The sequence below is a fragment of the Verticillium nonalfalfae genome (genome assembly GCF_003724135.2).
Source record: "Verticillium nonalfalfae strain VnAa140/NRRL 66861 chromosome Unknown scaffold_69, whole genome shotgun sequence".
In the NCBI taxonomy this organism is placed as follows: domain Eukaryota; kingdom Fungi; phylum Ascomycota; class Sordariomycetes; order Glomerellales; family Plectosphaerellaceae; genus Verticillium; species Verticillium nonalfalfae.
In genome coordinates, this window is record NW_021167294.1 from 46,631 (window position 1) to 63,519 (window position 16,889).

Below are 16,889 nucleotides of genomic sequence, written 5' to 3' on the forward strand. Positions count from 1 at the left end.
TAGAATACCTAGACTTTGTAGTGAATGAACCACCTCACTTTTTTCTTCGCGCAATCACCGACTTTATCTGCGTAGACACAATTTCCAAAATAGGTTGTCACTGCAAGACGAGCGTTGGGAGTGTTCCAAAAATAACGTTTGCCTTTTGTTCAACCAAACACCATTCTAGCAATCTATCAACAGCATGTCCACATCTACAGCCTCCTCAGGATATCCTCGATGATCTCGGTCGTCTTGGCAGTGCCGCCAAGGTCAGGGCTCAGCAGCTTGCCCTCGGTCAGGTTGGCGTCGACGGCGGCGTAAATCTTGGCGGCGGCAGCCTCCTCGTCGAGGAACTCGAGCATGAGGGCGGCGCTGCGCAGGGTGGCGATGGGGTTGGCAATGTTCTGGCCCATGATGTCGGGGGCGCTGCCGTGGCAGGGCTCGCCGATGGCGAAGCCCTCGCCGACGTTGGCGCTGGGGACGAGGCCGAGGGAGCCGACGAGGGCGGCGGCGCCGTCGGAGAGAATGTCGCCGTAGAGGTTGGGGGCGACGATGACGTCGTAGGCCTCGGGCTGGCGGAAGAGCTTGTAGACCATGCTGTCGACAATCTGCTCCTCGACGGCGACGGCGTCGGCGAAGCGCGGGGCGGCGAGGGCGGCGCGCGACGTCGCGCGGAAGAGGCCGTCGGTCTGGGACAGGACGTTGGACTTGTGGGTGATGGTGACGAGGGGGCTCTGGTGGATGGAGGGGGCGCCGGCGGCGCGGATCTTTTGGCGGCGCAGGGCAATGTCGCCGGCCATGGTGGCGATGCGGTGCGAGGCGCGCTCGGAGATGCGCTTGATGGCCTCGGCGACCTTGCCGTCGGGGGTGTCGCGGGTCGTCTCCTCCTTGACGTAGAGGTCCTCGGTGTTCTCGCGGACAATGACCATGTCGATGGGCTTGGCGGCCGAGAGGACCGTCTTCACGGGGCGGACGTTGGCGTAGAGATCGAGCTTCTTCCGCAGGGCGACAATGGGCGACGAGTAGCCCTTGACGGGAGACGAGGGGGAGGAGACGGCGCCGAAGAGGGCACCGTCGCACTCGTTGCGCAGGATCTCGACCGTCTTGTCGGGGAGAGCGGCGCCGGTGCGCTCAAACGTCTCGAAGCCAGCGTGGAGGTCGGTGAACTCGAACTTGAGGCCGAGGTAGGAGGGGAGGGCTTCGAGGATGCGGCGGCCGGCGGGGATGACCTCCTTGCCGATGCCGTCACCGGGGATGAGGCCTGAGGGAGGTGGTGAGCTCACGACGGCCATTGAAGGCGAGGACGGGGACGCTTACCGATCCTGAGCGTGCGAATCGACATTGTGCAAGCGATTGACCTGGTGGCGAGACTGTGGGTTGTGGTGTCGACAGTCGCGTGGTGGGTTGAGGTGAGGGTGGTGGGATGGGCAGGAAGCTCGTGGGGAAAATTTAGTAGAGCACGCCAATGTCACTGACGTTCGCCCCGGCGTGATATCGGAGGCCGAACGTCTCAACCGAGACGTATTAAGGACAGGGAATGCCGGCACGCCCCCCGGCTCTTCCTGGGAGCGGTTGCTGCCGCGAACGAACGAGGGTATCCCGACAACGATCCGGAGAGCTGGAGAGCAGTGAAGAGGCGTTCTGAACCTGTACTGTTGGGTCTTCTGCCCGAGACGTCTTTTTTCCCCATCAAGCTCATGGCTTCACCATGGCTGGCGCGAAAGCCCGAGGTGGGATGCATCAAGCTTCAAGCTGGCAGCTGGGGGTTACTGGCTCCCAGCTGGCAGTTGACGCCGCGACCGGGCTGGCCAGTGGGAAGGTCCACTGACAGCAAACCCAATGAATGCCCTGACCAGCGCCGATCGAGCCCCCGATCCAATGGATGGCAGAGTGAAGCGCGTGCACCGGGAGACGAGAAACCCAACCCTCCAGGAGAGAGACCCAAGAGACCCTGGGAACCCCACATGATGCTAGCTGGTTTAGCGTGGCAGGCCCCCAAGGCCAAGGGGGGAGAGCTTCCCACGGGTTTCTGCCAGCTGGCGTTGGGGCATTGGGCCACGCCTGGAACTCCCCGCCCGGGTACCTCTGAAGTGCCTCGGGAGGGACCCAAGTATTGGATGCAGATCCCCCTCCCTCATCAACATGAAGCTCCCTCTGGGATGAAAAGGGGGCCGGCATATTCATATGACAAACATACGGCATAAATTGGACCGAGGACAAACGACGCCTCTGGTTTGGTGCATGCACCGCCAGCACAGCACCACTGCATTCTCTCGAATGCTTCTGGAAGCCGCTTCGACTTGACGCCGGACTTTCGCATAATGCAGGGGAGTCGCCGCCAGCGTGAAACAAGTGGTGCATCACAACGTGCCGTGGACGGACCCTTGGTACTAGATGCCCTCTGAACGTCAAGGGAGGGGTCAAGGGGGACCTCTCTCCTGCCGCTGCAGACAACACCAGTCTCGAGAACTGTGCCAGTGCATCGGGCCCCGTGAACGTGTCAAGTCGGCCGTACCAAGATCCACGAACCCCCCGAATCCAACCAAACAATGCAGCGCACGTCGCCCCGATGCTCTAATGTACATGTCCTGTGTACTTGTTGGTAGGGACGTGCCTTGCATCTGGTGCAGACTGGTGCGGTGAGGCAACGGTGCCTGTGCAGGAAGGTGGGCTTTTTCTTCCCCTGGGATAGGGTGTCCGTAATTAAACAACCCGAATGCCTGTCTGCCAACAGGGCCAGCCTGCCCACTAAGGCAAGGTACACATGTACCTCACGAACAGGAGCTGCCTCTCGGCTCGTCTCGTCTCGCCCGACTTTTGACCACCACCACCTTTGCAGTCGCCCATCGCAACCCGGATTGTCTCAAACTGTCCTCAAGCATCATCCAGCATTCAGCGTTGCCTCTGTTTTTCACCTCTCTCTCTACGTTTCCGCTTCGTCTGTTTGTCGCTCGTTGCTGTCCTGGGCTGCGGCATACAACCCATTGCCCCCCCCCTTTTTCTTGTCACTCGGCAGAGCTCCGTTCGACCTGAGCCCGATCGCTTAGCCTCCCACCCCCCAGCTGAGCTAGGTAGCAACCAGACAGAATCGAACGACGAGACAAATCAGTGCCGGCTACGAGAAGAACAAATTCAACGCACTGCCTCGACTGCGACATGCGAATTTTCTGATTCTTGGCTTTCACCAGTCACAACTCCCTCTTCGTAATCGACCTCTGTTCCGTCCCCGCGGCACGGCTGTCTCCGAGCACGGGGTAGCATTGACACTACCTGCCGCCCCCTTGCACTCAGAAGCGCGGCGAGAGCTACTTGCTCTCTGTCACAACCGAATCCACGAACCCCAAGCGACCGACGCCTGCTTTTTCCCTTGCCATACACTGCGCACCCAGTGCACCAAACCGCCGCCGCCATGTCGGGTGTCAAGAACCTCCGGGCCATGTTCGAGCAGAAGCAGGACGCGAGCCCGCCAGAGAGAGGACTCGATCGTGGAAGGTCACCAGGAGACTCGTCAAGTACGTGCACGCCCCAAGACACAACCTTCCCCCTTTGAGCCCGCCAGCTGGCCGCTGCCGCTGCCGCTGCCACTGCATTCAACTCGTCGTCACCACGGGAGACTTTGCCCGGGCCCAAGCACTCCAAGAGCTAAACACAGCTGCTCCATTTGACTCTCTTCACCGCTTCAAAAATCGGGGCCTTACGTCACTGACTTGTCAATCGACGCCGCTCACTCCCCCCTGGTTGATGATCGACCTAGCTGACATATGACCTCGTCTCCAGCTCGATCCGAGACGCCTCCCCGACCTCTCTCCAAAGTTCGCACAAATTTCATTGCAGTCCAAGAAAAAGACGGCCGCATAGGACTGAGACGGGACCCCAGCGACGACGGTTCCACTCGCAGCTTGTCACGACGACGCCTCAGCGTCAACACGGAAGAAGGCAGTGTTTCGGCCTTTTCAGAAAGGACAATGGCATTCACCGAGCCTATCCCTGAATCGCCACGGGCCCCGGAGACGACAACGTCGTCCCACGGAGCCAATGGCACCAATGGCGATTCTACCGGGCTATTGGGAGCGGTAACCGACCGTCCCAGCCACAACCCGGACAAACACATGGACGTCGAAACACCCACCCCCAAGCTTCTCCCAGCAGATCCTACAGAAAAGCCTCCATCCAACCTGTCGGCCATCTCGACCGACAAGGCAACCAAAGCTACCGCCGCCACCACCAAGACGGGTGCCAAATCACCTACCAGACAGCTTCCGAGCAGACTCCAGACTACAAAGACGACGACAAAAGCACCAGCCAAGTCACCCGCTCTTCCCAAAACCCCGACCAGCCTCCCCCGGGCCGCAGGCGCCACCCAAGTTACCAAGACGACCCGGGAGCCGGTCAAGAAACCTGTCGAGAAGGGCACGACTTCCAAGCCAGCCACTACCACGGCGAGGACTGCCACCAGAGTTGGCACCTCAACGTCGGCCGCGAAGAAGGCCACACCCGCTCCCGTATCGATCTCGTCCTCGGGCAGCACAGGGTTCGTCAAGCCCAAGGTCAAGTCCCCCACACGACCGGTGAACCTGCCGTCTTCCTTGATGGCGCCCACGGCGGCATCGGCCTCGCATTCCAAGATTGCCCGTCCCACGAGTCGGTCGAGCGTGTCGACAACGGCCACGAGCGCCACGACCACCACCAAGACGCTTCGAAAGCAACGCTCGAGCATCAACCAGTCGAGACCCAGCCTCGGCCCGCCTCCCAAGAAGGCCCAAGATCACCCCGTCACCAAGAAGGAGCGTGAGGTGGACGAAGGCTTCCTCGCTCGCATGATGCGGCCCACGCAGAGCTCTAGCTCCAAGCTCAGCGACAAGGCGCCCATTACCCCGCCACGCAAGGCCGCCCCCAAGAAGGACGCGAGCTCCACCAAGGCCAGCACCTCGACGACGGCCAGCGGGCGCAAGAAGATTGGCCAGCCTGCGTTTGCCGCCACGGGGAGCCCGGGACAGAAGAAGATTGCCGACACCGAACAAGTGGCCCTGGTCGAAACGGCCGAGGACGCCATCAGTGTAGCGGCTGCAGCGGGCGTCGAGGAGCCTGCTGAGGCCAGCCCTGCGAGAGTGGAGGCTGAGCCAGCCAAGGAACTCGAGCTTGAGCCTACCGTTGTCGAGGAGCCCGAGCTTGAGGAAGCCGCGGTCGAGGAGACGGCTGCCGATGTTGAGGCTGATGCCAAGACAGATGCCGCAGCAGAAGAGGCTATCACCGAGAGCGAGCCTGCTTCTGCCTCTGCCGAGACATCTCCCGCTGAAGAAGATGCGGCCGAGGTCCTGCCTGCTGTCGAGGACGCTCCCGTCGAGGCGGTCGCGGTTGTCGAGGACGAAGAGGAGCCGAAGGAGCCCGTCATTCTCGACACCATCACGCCACCCCCTGACCTGTCAACGCCCGAGGCCAAGGCCATTGTGGAGAAGGACGCTACAGAGGTCGCTGACGTTGAGGATGTCGGCAAGGTGCTAGAGAGTCTCGCGATCACGGATGCCACGGCCGACTCGCCAGCAGCGAAGGCGTCGGAGACTCAGGCTGTCGATGAGAGCATTGAGGTCGATGAGGTCGACCCCGTCGACCTGCCCGCGAAGGAAGGGGTGGCACAGAAGCCCGCTGCTGAGACCGCGGCAAATTAGCATTCACGGCGCTAGTTTCGCACGGCGATGCTTGTGGTGTAAACTACAAATGCATGTGGCAGCCAGCCTCTGCTTGGTGGGTGTTCAGGGCGTGCTGCTGGTCTGTTTGTTTCTATTAGAGAGGAGGGTTTTGTTAGATACCTGGTCGCGAACCAAGGCGCATGCGGCAGAGAGCGCACGAAGCGGTTCATCAGCGCTTTTGGCTTGGACAGCGAACATGGATTTTGATAGTGTAGGGATAGTCTAGGAAATCAATACTCTGTCCGTACTATGCCTTTGTCCGTGCAGTATAGACGTCGTCGAGCACACGTGATCACTCGAGTTAAGACGTTGGCGTGGAGAGGTGGTCAGAGGCCAGCGAGCAAGGTTTGTCATGAAGTGGTATTTGACATGTTCGTTGGTGTCAGTACAGATATGATACAGGGTACAACGGCCAGGCCTCTATCCGGCGGCCGGCCTCTGCCATAGGTCTCCTCCTCCCTGGGGCTCTCCAGCAATGAGGGCCTGCCTGGGTTCTCCAGGCCGCTATTCAAACATGCGCGCCGCTTTTTTTTTTCTCTTTCTCTCCCCTTGTCCAAAGCAAGCCGTCCCCTCTGTTTCGAGAAACGGTCGGCCAGCTTAGCGAGCACGGCAGAGCACAATGCCGCCCATATTCCTGCTCAGGGCCTCGCGGCCCTCCATCATGCCCTGGTCGGTCATGAGGAAGATGCACTCGCCGAGCTGCAGGCCCTTGACGAGGCCGTCCTTGCTGGCGAAGCCGCGGACGACGCGGTGCAGGTCGATGGCCTTGATGTGGATGGGCCGCTTGGGCTTGGTGACGGTCGTCATCTTCTTGAGCACGGGCTCGTTGTTCCAGTACTTCATGCCGAGCCAGAGGCGGCGCGTCGCGGCGTTGGCGTGCGTCGCGGGCGCCGGCGGCGCGGCGAGCTCCTGGGGCGTCGGCGGCTGGGGCCCGCCGCGGTGCACCGAGGCGACGAAGCCCGCACGGTGTAGCGCCAGCGCCAGCGCGAGGTTCACCTTTGTCGCCGGCAGCGAGGTCAGGCCGAGGCGGGCGTTGGCGACGTTGTTGAGGTGGGCGCAGGCGTTGATGGCGTTGCCGATGCCCATTTTGGCGGGTGTCTCTGGGGCGAAGGGGGGGAGGCTGTGAGAGAGGCTTTGTGAGCAGTAGGATAGCGCTGGACTGCTTTTTCGGGCGCTGCGAGTCTGGCGCTGTCGTCGGGTGTTCGGTGGGTGGTTGTCGGGTGGAAAGGAGGTGGCTGCTGGGCGGTCAGCGATTGGATGAGGTCGTGAGATAGGTGAGGCGACTTCGTACGGATAAAAGGTCCTTCAGTAGCTGCGTCTCCCCTCAAATGAATGGCTCGACGATGAAGGGACGTAGGACGTGTAGCGGGTATCACAGAAACGGGGTCAATGGCTCGCGTGTCGCTCCATGCCGTGAAGCCATCTCCAAAAATTTGGGACCCAGGTCGAACGCTGACTAAGGCACGGCGGCCCTCCACAGAAGGCCCCAAGGGCCCGTGCATGCCTCCTGCAGCCCGATTCCCATCACGAGGCGTCTGCCCCTCACCATTGGTCGCTGCTGTGCACTCTGAAGATCCCATAAGCGCCGACCTGGCCTTGCTGCGACCGCCTGCGCCAGCCATATGCACATAAACGCCCGCCATGCCGGGCCTCGTCAGTTCCGTCATGGGGTTTTCCTCTTCTGCTGCTCTGCTGCCAAGCTGTGCGAGCCAAACCCTGAAGCCCCAAGGCTATTTGCGTCCGACTCTGTGCGACTCCCTGCCGCTGAAACCACGTCCCGACAGCTTCCCAACGGCAGCCAGGCCTGTATCGTCCTCAACCAGCAAGGCGGGGTAGAGAGCCAGGTAGCTTGAGCAGCTCCTCAGACAACTGCGCGGCACCCAGCCTCGTGCTGTCTTTTTCTCTCAAAGAGCCAAGACGGACCGTTTCTATCTTTGTCCCTCGGCTCGTTTGTGCTGCGCCTCTGGCGAGCAGTAGGCATTGGCAGGACAATGGCGAACCACCCAGGCGAGGAAAACGTAGCGACGCTGTAAGTTGGAGAGTTTGTTGGAGAGCAAGCTCAACTCTACCCTCTTGCTCTTGCTCGACACAAACACCCATCCAGAGGCCATGGCTGACCACGAACTTCTGTGCAGTTTTGGAGACATCCACTACTTCTACGGTCCTCCCGACCACAGCCCGCCTCATCACCGCTTCGACAAGGGCTCCTACGTCTACCTCTTTGAGAATGCGAACGACCGCCGCGCGCGCATCGAGATTGCGAACAAGGCCGGCACCGAAGAGCAGGACTCCTTTGACGGCTGTAAGTGTGCCCACCCGCCAAAGTGGCTGGACCCCTCATCTGACCGAGGACAGTCCTCGACAGGACGCAGGTCAAATACTCCTACCGCCACCAATGCCTCGTCTCCTTGACGGTGGGAGAGGCCGGTGACCCCAACGAGTGGCACCTCCCGACCTTCGACCCCCACAACCAGAACAAGTACCACTACCCGCTTCACTCCCTGGACATTTATTTCTGGACGAGAAAGGACGCGCTGCAGTTCCTGAACGGCATCCGGCGGGTTCTGCCTCAGCAGCAGGTCGACGTCGAGGAGGAACCAGCGCCTCCTCCGCACCCCACCGATGCCAGCTCCGTGGTCCAGCAGCTCGAGACCATTGCCATAACCGATCCGACGTACACGTCGCCCATTGTCGCCCAGGTCGCTCCCATCCCACAGGCGCCGCCTCTGTCCGCCGTGTCCAACGAGCCTGCGCCGCAGACGAGCTATGCGCCGATCCCCTACAACCCCGCGGCCCCTGCTGCGCCCGAGACCATCCGTCACCGCGAGAAGACGCCGCCTCCCGATGACGGCATCGACCCCCTTGCCCAAGCCATAGCCTACGACAACCAGGCCCCCTTCTCGCCCGGGTTCGTCCCGCCTCCCGGCTTCCTCCCAGGCCAGCAGCCCGGTCTCGCCAGCCCTGGCCTTCCTCCGCCGCCCTCGGTCTTTGGCGCGCAGCCCGGCCTTCAGCGCTCGCAGACCATGCCCGTGCAGCCCGCTATTGTCACGAGCCCCTTCAACGCCGCCTACACCGCCGCTGCTGGGTTCCAACCGCCACCACCTCCGCCGCCTCCCCCTGGCGGTCCGCAGCCCCAACAGCAGCCCCTGCAGCAGCAGCCACAGCAGCCACAGCAGCAAGTCGCGACGCCGCCCGTCCAGACCGAGGCCTCGCCGCCCCCGGTGCAGGCCTCGCCCCCGACGGGCGGCTACTCGTCGTACGCATACACGCACCAGCCGCAGCAGCAGCCTGACACGTCCATCTACGCGATGCACCAGCAGCACTACCAGCCCACCGAGGCCGAGGCGCACAAGTACAAGGACCGGAAGGAGCCAACGGGACGGCTCGAGGCCAACGCTGGGCGGTTGGAGAGGGGCATGACTGGGATGTTTAAGAAGTTTGAGAAGAAGTTTGGGTGAGCTCTCAGTATTGGTTGTGTGTTGCGTGTTGCTTCTGGGATAGGGGTGGGAACGGTGCAGGGTTGCGGTGCAACGAGCATGTGTTTATTGATGAATGAAATACGTTCCAATGTTCTGATGATCTGGAAACTCTCAGCGGGCTCAGGGTCCACGAAGTCATGCCAAAGATATTGTGTGTTCAAGTCGACGGTTGGCCTTGAAAACAGAGAACTTCGTGCTGTGTGCAGACGGACTTGTGGTGGTGAGACAGGATTAGACGGCTGCATCAACGAACAAGGATGCCAGCCGCGTTGTACAACTCGACTGAGGCGCAGGTTACATGGCCAAGAGTCGTGTCGGCCACGTCGTCGAGATCTCACCATCCTACACCCCAAGATGCAGCAGCATTTCCCTGTCATACATTCTGAACGAAAACTATTTGAAATGCGCCTCCAGATATCCAGCCAGCTTCTTGAGCCCCTCCTTTAACACCTCCGTGTGACACACATACCCAATCCTCACATAGCCCTTGAAGTCCTCGCCGTCGCCAAAACACTTGGACCCCGGCACGAAGAACACCTTTGTCTCGTCCAGCACGTCCTTGGCAAACGCCACGTCGTCCACCGGCGCGCCATCCCTCTCGAACCGCAGGAACGCCGTCGTGCCGGCGCTCGGCCGCACCCAGCTGCAGACCCCGGCATGCGCGTCGACAAAGGCCTCGACGAGCGCCCGGTTCGTCCGCGCGAGGGCGACGTTGCGCCGCAGCAGCGGTCTCCGCACGGCCGGCGCCAGCGCGTAGGCGGCGACCTGGTCGTCGAGCTGCGACACGCTGATGGTGGTGTAGTCGCGGGCCGAGGCGAGGCGGGCGAGCAGGGCGGCGCGCGGCGAGGCGATCCAGCCGATGCGGATGCCGGCGAGGGCGTAGGCCTTGGACATGGAGCCCGTGGCGATGACGTTGTCGTAGCCGAGGCCCGTGATGGAGGGGGGCACGGCGGCAGCGGCGTCGTCGTGGAGGTCGTGGAAGAGCGGGCGGTACACCTCGTCTGAGAGGATGGTGATGTCTCGAGCGCGCGCCGTGGCCACGAGGGCCGCGAGCACGGAGCGCGGAATCGAAGCGCCGGTCGGGTTGTTGGGGTTGTTGATGATGATCATCTTGGTGTTGGGCCGGAGGAGGGCTTCGAGCTCCGCGACGTCCGGGACGAAGCCGTTCTCGGCCTTCAGCTTCCAGAGGGTGACGTCGGCGCCCAGGCTCCGGGGCACGCTGTAGAGCTGCTGGTAGGTAGGGTAGACGCAGATGACGTGGTCGCCGGGGCCGACGAGGGTGTAGAGAGTCAGAAAGTTGGCAGCTATGGCGCCCTGCGTGATGAGCACGTTCTCGGACGAGAGACTCTCATGCTGGGAGGCAATGTTGCTGCGGAGGGCCTGAGAGCCGGGAATGGCGCCGTAGACAAGACATGTCGAGGTGTCGATGGGGCTCTTGCCTGACGTATCTTCGGAGAGCGCGACGAGCTCATCAATAGAAATAGAGGCGGCACAGGTCTCGGCGATGTTGATGACGCCAGGCGTAACCTCATACTCATCCATCCATCTCTCGACTTCGAAGGGGGCGAGGCGGACCATGTTGTTTGGCTATGGCGTCTGCTCAGTAGAGTATGAGGTAATCTTGACACTGATGAGAAACTGCTTCGAATTGGTTCTCATGATGTCCGATTTCCCTTTAATACTGTTGGCAGAAGAGACTTGGATAGCTCGACTCGTGCTATCCACACGGTCGTCCTGAGGAGTCCCCGGACACCAAGGGCGTGTGCTGTACTTACCCCTTTGGGCAAGTAAGGCGTCCAGACCAATCAGCCTCGTGGCAGCGCTTCTGGGACAGGGATGTGCCTGTTCCCATGGTTCGCCACAAAGAACGTCTGGATCTTCTGCTTCATCTCTGCAGTAGTCACCTCACACTTGAGCTCATAGTGGCATAATCTGTGGAGCACATTTGAATCTCTGGCGCAAGGCAGGTCTTGAATTGATATTTTGAAGCAGAGCAAGGTACCTAAGACCTGTGAAGCTCAACAGCAACGAATGTCCGATCAAGAGATGGAGTACAGAGGTAACCGATACTCAGATGACTTCCGACGTCTTCGACTTGATCTTTGGGGCGCTTGTGCTGTGAACTGTTCAAGAAGGGCAATCTCTGTACTGGCGCGCGGTCTTCAGCGCAGCCTCGGTGCTTTGATGCACAAATTGTTCGGATTGTTACTATATGCTGCAGACAAGGGGCGTGGACGAGCTCAATCACCATCCGGATACTGAACGTAACGCGAGGACTAGTATCAATGAGAGTTTAACCCCTGCGCTCAAGCACAGCCTTTTGAATCAGCAATGTTTTTTTCTTTCTAGAACAATGACTTCACCCCGCGATGCGCTTTCTGCTCGCCCTTTCCGGCCTTGTCTACCTAGTGAGGCTATGGCTTGCCTCCATTTCCATGTGCAGTGTTGATCAAGGCAGATTCTGCAAAGAATCAGATGACTTTGCTCTCTTTGGCGGCAGCGAATGCACTCCCGTTGTTGTTTCCACGCTTCGCCGGCGAATTGTCGAGAGGAGGAGGGCTGGCGTTTTCGTTGCTACTGGTGCTCGTGGCTCTTTCCTTGTTGCAATCCATGGGCTCAGTGGAGCTCATCTGTCCAGCTTCTTTGAGTTTCTGTAACCGCCATAGTTCTTCGATGAAACCGAGAACCTCGTGAAGCTCCCCCATGACGCGCTGGAGGGACGTGGGGGTGTGGTCCTCGATATTCCAGAGGTGGTCCGAGGCATCTTCGCCGTTGATGACACAATCACCAAAGTCCTTGAGAATTTTTACATAATCAATGGCAGCTTCGATTGTATCTGCATACTTGATGATAATTTCGGACGCGGGGATCACATGGGCAGCTGGAGTTGAAGACATCTTGTCGCAAAATCCTCGAGTCGAGTTAGGCGCCACAAGTAAAGAGTCGGGGAAACGTTTTTCTTCCGCTTCTGCTGGGTCTCTGGTGAAGAATCGACGGATCTAGGGCGCTAAGGAGAACTTCGTTGATGGAAAAGCGGATGTTTTATGGCTGAAAGTTGTGAATGTGAAGTGACAGTGAACACCAAAAGGAAGAAAATCAATCCCCTAGGCTAGTGAACTCATTCATGTTCATCATCGAATAAGGTCTTTCATTCACCACTTCTCGGGCTGTTCAATATTCCTTTACAATACTCATTCACTGCTTCTAAGTGGGTACCTGCCTGCCTTCATATTCTCACATTGATATCATCAAGGTTATGCTGCTACGTAGCCAGCACTTCCACTTGATATTTGCCATGTCAGTGCCTGGTTGTCGGGTGCATCTGATTTTCTGCTCATGCTTTCTACGTGTCATTCTGGTGGGTTCGTCGCCAATAGCTCTACCAGCCCGACATCCCTAAAACATCCGACTCCTTGCCCATGAGATTGACGACGAACAATTTATAGCGTTCCCGTAGCCATTGGAAGCCCAGCCATTTCACGTAGGACAGCCTTGCCATACTACAACTTCGCCATGCTTTGATGACGACTTCTCCGTGGTAGGAACTACATGTGCCCTATCAGTGGGTTCCTGACGAGCCCGGGCCCTGAGACGAGAGCTGTAGTCCGGCAGCCTGTCGCCGTCATGAATGGCGTCAGTTTCATACCCGACGCCAAATTTATGGCCAGTCGAGTTGGAGCAGGGCAGACTGGGGAACCGTTCAAAAAACTCTCCGATACCTTGGACCATGTGACGTTGCCCGTCGGAAGCCTCGAGGCTTTTCGTGAGCTTCGTTTCGGGCTCAAAACATTATCTGTCTCTTCGTGTCGCCTCCTGGAGTTTTTGATAACCGACACGATGCTAGACAGCCTGAGGACAGCGGCGTATCTGTTGCGTTTCTCGACCAAAGCAGCGTCCTCTCGCAGGGCGCCAGGCAATGCGCCTGCTTGGCCCTGGACGACAAGAACGACAATGTCCTCATCCAGGATTGGTTCGCCTTTCTTTTTGCGGTATGTACAGATTCTGTAGTGGCTGAGGTTGCTTAGGGTGCATCTTCTACTAAAGCTGCTGCAAGAGAGAGGTGCAGAGGTCGTTTGGTTGGCATAATCCCAACTCAGCTGCGGGTACGCCGCCCGTATAACTCGATGCGCGGTCCGATCAATGCCTGCCAGTCCTCGTCGTTTTTGCAGCGCTCCGCGGTTCTTGCGCTGTCAGCCATGTTACAGTGGGGGTGATCAATGGTAAAAGCAGTCGGGTCTTGGGTTGCTCTGGGCTGTATCGTCAAGCTGGTTGTAGTGAGAAGGTCCGGATATTGTGCAGGTGCTGAACAGTCCACGTGAATGACGAAGAGGAATAAGAAGGAGGTAACAGATGGTAGACGGATTGTGTCAGATAAGCTCCATCAAGAAATTCAGTTCCGTGTACATTGTGAAGAGGGTGATCGGGCAGACAAGCCGTGAAGGCGACTGTGACAGGGCCACTACGACAAGCGCATTGCTGAATTGGCCCAATCATGATATAGTAGCCGTTCTTACTTGCTATGGACGAAGTCGACCTCGATGCGTCTTCTCCTTTGTTTTGCTTGCTACCCTCCTATGCTTAGAGGACCATGTGTGTATGCCATCCTATTCTTCATAGTAACGATGTGTTCCTCAACTCGACGTACAGCAGTGCAGACACCGCGGGCCACACTGCTGCCGCTGATTTTCTTTAATGAAATCGCGCTAGAAGACTCGCCTTTCGGTGGAGCCATGAGAACCATGGGGCTGTTGATGATGACTTGATTATTGTCGTCGACGGGCCTTTATCCCCGGGGTGAACGGAACTCTTCGTCGCAGGGAAATATGTTGGAGTCAGGAACCAAGAGCATTCAGCAGCTATCTTGATGTTGTTAGGCTCTCTTTCCAATAGAAAGCGAAGAAAGCAAGCATGAAGCTGTGGTTGACTCTCATGAGGTACCTGACCCAGGCAACGTCGAAGCTTTGCCAAACAGAGTGTTTGTTTCTTCCCTGCATCTCAAATTGGCTTTTTTGACGCTCCTTCCGAAGTTTGTGTTGGAAACAAACTACAGTGGCGCCAACCTTATGATGGGACTAATGCTTGTACATATGCCTAAGAGCTTAAGTAGATGTCACTGAATTCCCTGGCACCATTATGATGAATGATTTTGCCGTGTCGACCTGTCTTCCTCATCAGGCATACACGATCCTAAACTACCTTACCTTACCTGGGTAGGTACGTACCTGAGGTACCTAGGTACTTAACCATAACGCCTCAAGCAGCAACATGTGCATAGCCCTCAGTAGGGTACTCAGAAACAAAAAGGCCAGGTCGCATACATGCGGTATTGTTCTGGGATCGCAGTATGCACACAGGTATTTCGTCGATAGCCAGTTGATGTGTGGCAATGATTAGATTAAGGAGTGTATCATTAAATGCTATGTACCATCGTGTCCGGCTCCTCCGCCCATTATTACCATTATCATCCATCATCGCAAACATTCGTGTTATTATATGATCATACTATAAGTTCGTGTGCTGCACTTAGCAGACGGTGATGTACAGACCCAGAGGCGAGGGGTTGTAGTCCTCGAAGAACCAGAGCGAGGTGTCGCCCTTGCTCTTCAGCTGGAAGCTGACAGCGTTGCCAGCAGGACAGTCAAAAGTGGCGATCGAGTATCCGTTGCCGGGCACGATCTGGACCGTCTTCAGCTCCGACTCGACGGCGGGGGCGTTGTTCGCCGTCGTCTTCTGCGTGGCGACGCCCTTGAGCTTGGAGAAGACGACCTCGCCCGAGCCGCTGAGCTTCCAGTCGGACGTCTCGAGGTTCTCCTTCTTAGGGAACAGGAAGACGAGGCTGCACGTCTTGCCCTTCAAGCTTCCGGGAATGTCGAAGTTGAAGATGGACGAGATCTTGGAGTCGGCCTGGCCGTTGTACGACGTGCCGGCGGCCTTGTCCGGGTTGGAGCTGTCGACGGGGATGATCAGGTGGGGGAACTCGTAGGGGCCGGAGAGGTTGGTCGGGCACGACTTGGGGGGCGGAGACTGCTGGGGAGGAGGCGGGCTCACGACCTTGGTCATGGTCTGGACTTGGGTCTGCGGAGGAGGGGCCGGGCAGCCTTGGGTGACGACACTCGTGATGATCTGGGTCACCGTGGTGGTCTTGGGGGGCTGTTGCTGGGTTACGGTGACAGTCTCTTTGGGGGGACAGGTGGGCTGGGCTTCGGTGGGCTTTGGCTTGGGGCATTGGGGCGTGCAGCCGTCAGAGGTGAGCGTCACCTTGGCGCAGTCCTTGCCCTGACCGTTGAGGAGGTAGATGTTGTACTGGCCATTGTCGGCGTCACACTGGTAGAATTCCTTCTGCCCATTGAACGAGACGGAGCCGTCACACTCAAACTTCCAACCCTTCTCGGGTATCTGGCCCACGTCGCACTGGAGAAGCTTTGTGGGGGCTTCCAAATATTAGCAGTGGTATCTTTGAAGGGGAACATGTGAACATACGAGTCCACCAGCATCCGCGGCCTTGGGAGTCCCAGGCTGTGTCACCGTCCAGCTTGAAGGTTGCCGGGCTGAGGCCGATCCTGGCCTGGCCACTGCTGAGCTGGCCAATATTGCCAGACGCTGAACCGGCCGCCTTCAGGTGGAAAGAGCACTGTTCGCCACGAGGGGCAAGGGCCTGGGCGGCGGCGGCCAGCGAGGCCAGCGAAGCGAGTGTGTATCTCATGTTGCCTTGTGAATTGATGAACAGAAAAGTACGAGAGAGGTACGGACTGAGGGTTGTATGGCTGTTCAAAGAATCTGTAGAGGTGATGAGAAGGTGATAGAGTGACACAGGAATGCCACTTGAGGGAGGTTTTTCATCTCTTATATAGATGTCATGACCGGCGCAACGCCAGCGCCGTGGCAACCAGGATGGATCACATACTCCCTTCCTCCCTCACGGTCGTTGAAAATCATGGATGCTATACTTGGAAACAGAGAACACAAATCAACGCTCTCGACGGCGCCGTATCGAGCAAATACCACGTCACCTGCGGAGCAATGTGACGCTGATGACCACTGTTTTGGGAGCTTCCAGTCGTGAGGCACCAGCACCGCCGCCTCACAGCTATCAGTCTAGTTGCTGCTGAGAGCGTTGCGATTCGGGGTTTTGCAACGTTGAGCCTGTTGACTAGGAAACCCACATGAGGTCAGGGTGGGGTGATCGACTCTAGGACAAAGACGACGTGCCGATGGGCCGTTGGCATCTCCACTGCGGAGGCTGGTGATGTGACTCTATGGGCTCTCCCAGCATAAGGTTTTTGAACTTGGTGGACGGTGAAATACGGTGATTAACATTAATCGAGAAGCTTCATGAGCTGTTGTTAATCCCTGCCACGGACAATTCTGTCACCCGTGACACTTGCTTTGAACCTGGTCGGTTTCGGGGGGGGGGGGGGGGGGGGGGCGGCAGTCAAGGTGAAAGGTGAGTGAGTGTGTTGTGAATAGAGACACCAATATCGATCACAGTCAACTCTCTCGGCAGCTCCTGTAAGAGCACTACGTGGCTGGCACCAACCCACCATCACTCGCCAGCGCAAGTCTGATGTGAAGATTGGGCGGGGATTCGCCGTTAGGGCCGACAAGCGACTGAAAACAAGGACTGGGGCCCAAGGCGTTGGTCCTGCCGCGAAGTATTTCCCTCGGGCATCGTGGGGTGCAAGGGTGACGGCCACGCCCGTCCAGAAAGTCAAATCACTGGACATGGCGGGAATTCGAGGGT

At 58.4% G+C, this 16,889-nt stretch overlaps 7 protein-coding genes across 7 annotated transcripts; 2 read left to right on the forward strand and 5 right to left on the reverse strand.

Moving 5' to 3' along the window:
- Positions 1-194: 194 nt before the first annotated feature.
- On the reverse strand, positions 195-1,324 carry LYS12 (homoisocitrate dehydrogenase; the record flags this gene model as incomplete). The annotated part of the gene is made up of 2 exons (XM_028642102.1): positions 195-1,243; positions 1,300-1,324. The coding sequence occupies 2 exons, from the start codon at positions 1,322-1,324 to the stop codon at positions 195-197; spliced, it is 1,074 nt and encodes a 357-aa protein (XP_028493964.1).
- Positions 1,325-3,391: 2,067 nt separating this feature from the next.
- On the forward strand, positions 3,392-5,648 carry D7B24_008004 (uncharacterized protein; the record flags this gene model as incomplete). Its single annotated transcript, XM_028642103.1, has 2 exons — positions 3,392-3,494; positions 3,760-5,648. The coding sequence occupies 2 exons, from the start codon at positions 3,392-3,394 to the stop codon at positions 5,646-5,648; spliced, it is 1,992 nt and encodes a 663-aa protein (XP_028493965.1).
- Positions 5,649-6,266: 618 nt separating this feature from the next.
- On the reverse strand, positions 6,267-6,755 carry D7B24_008005 (uncharacterized protein; the record flags this gene model as incomplete). The annotated part of the gene is made up of 1 exon (XM_028642104.1): positions 6,267-6,755. One exon carries the CDS (start codon positions 6,753-6,755, stop codon positions 6,267-6,269), a length of 489 nt encoding a protein of 162 aa, XP_028493966.1.
- Positions 6,756-7,660: 905 nt separating this feature from the next.
- D7B24_008006 (uncharacterized protein) lies at positions 7,661-9,127 on the forward strand (the record flags this gene model as incomplete). Its single annotated transcript, XM_028642105.1, has 3 exons — positions 7,661-7,698; positions 7,805-7,971; positions 8,025-9,127. 3 exons carry the CDS (start codon positions 7,661-7,663, stop codon positions 9,125-9,127), a joined length of 1,308 nt encoding a protein of 435 aa, XP_028493967.1.
- Positions 9,128-9,541: 414 nt separating this feature from the next.
- Positions 9,542-10,726, reverse strand: D7B24_008007 (uncharacterized protein; the record flags this gene model as incomplete). The annotated part of the gene is made up of 1 exon (XM_028642106.1): positions 9,542-10,726. One exon carries the CDS (start codon positions 10,724-10,726, stop codon positions 9,542-9,544), a length of 1,185 nt encoding a protein of 394 aa, XP_028493968.1.
- Positions 10,727-11,619: 893 nt separating this feature from the next.
- On the reverse strand, positions 11,620-12,045 carry D7B24_008008 (uncharacterized protein; the record flags this gene model as incomplete). The annotated part of the gene is made up of 1 exon (XM_028642107.1): positions 11,620-12,045. One exon carries the CDS (start codon positions 12,043-12,045, stop codon positions 11,620-11,622), a length of 426 nt encoding a protein of 141 aa, XP_028493969.1.
- Positions 12,046-14,671: 2,626 nt separating this feature from the next.
- Positions 14,672-15,851, reverse strand: D7B24_008009 (uncharacterized protein; the record flags this gene model as incomplete). Its single annotated transcript, XM_028642108.1, has 2 exons — positions 14,672-15,579; positions 15,629-15,851. The coding sequence occupies 2 exons, from the start codon at positions 15,849-15,851 to the stop codon at positions 14,672-14,674; spliced, it is 1,131 nt and encodes a 376-aa protein (XP_028493970.1).
- Between the last annotated feature and the right edge of the window lie 1,038 nt (positions 15,852-16,889).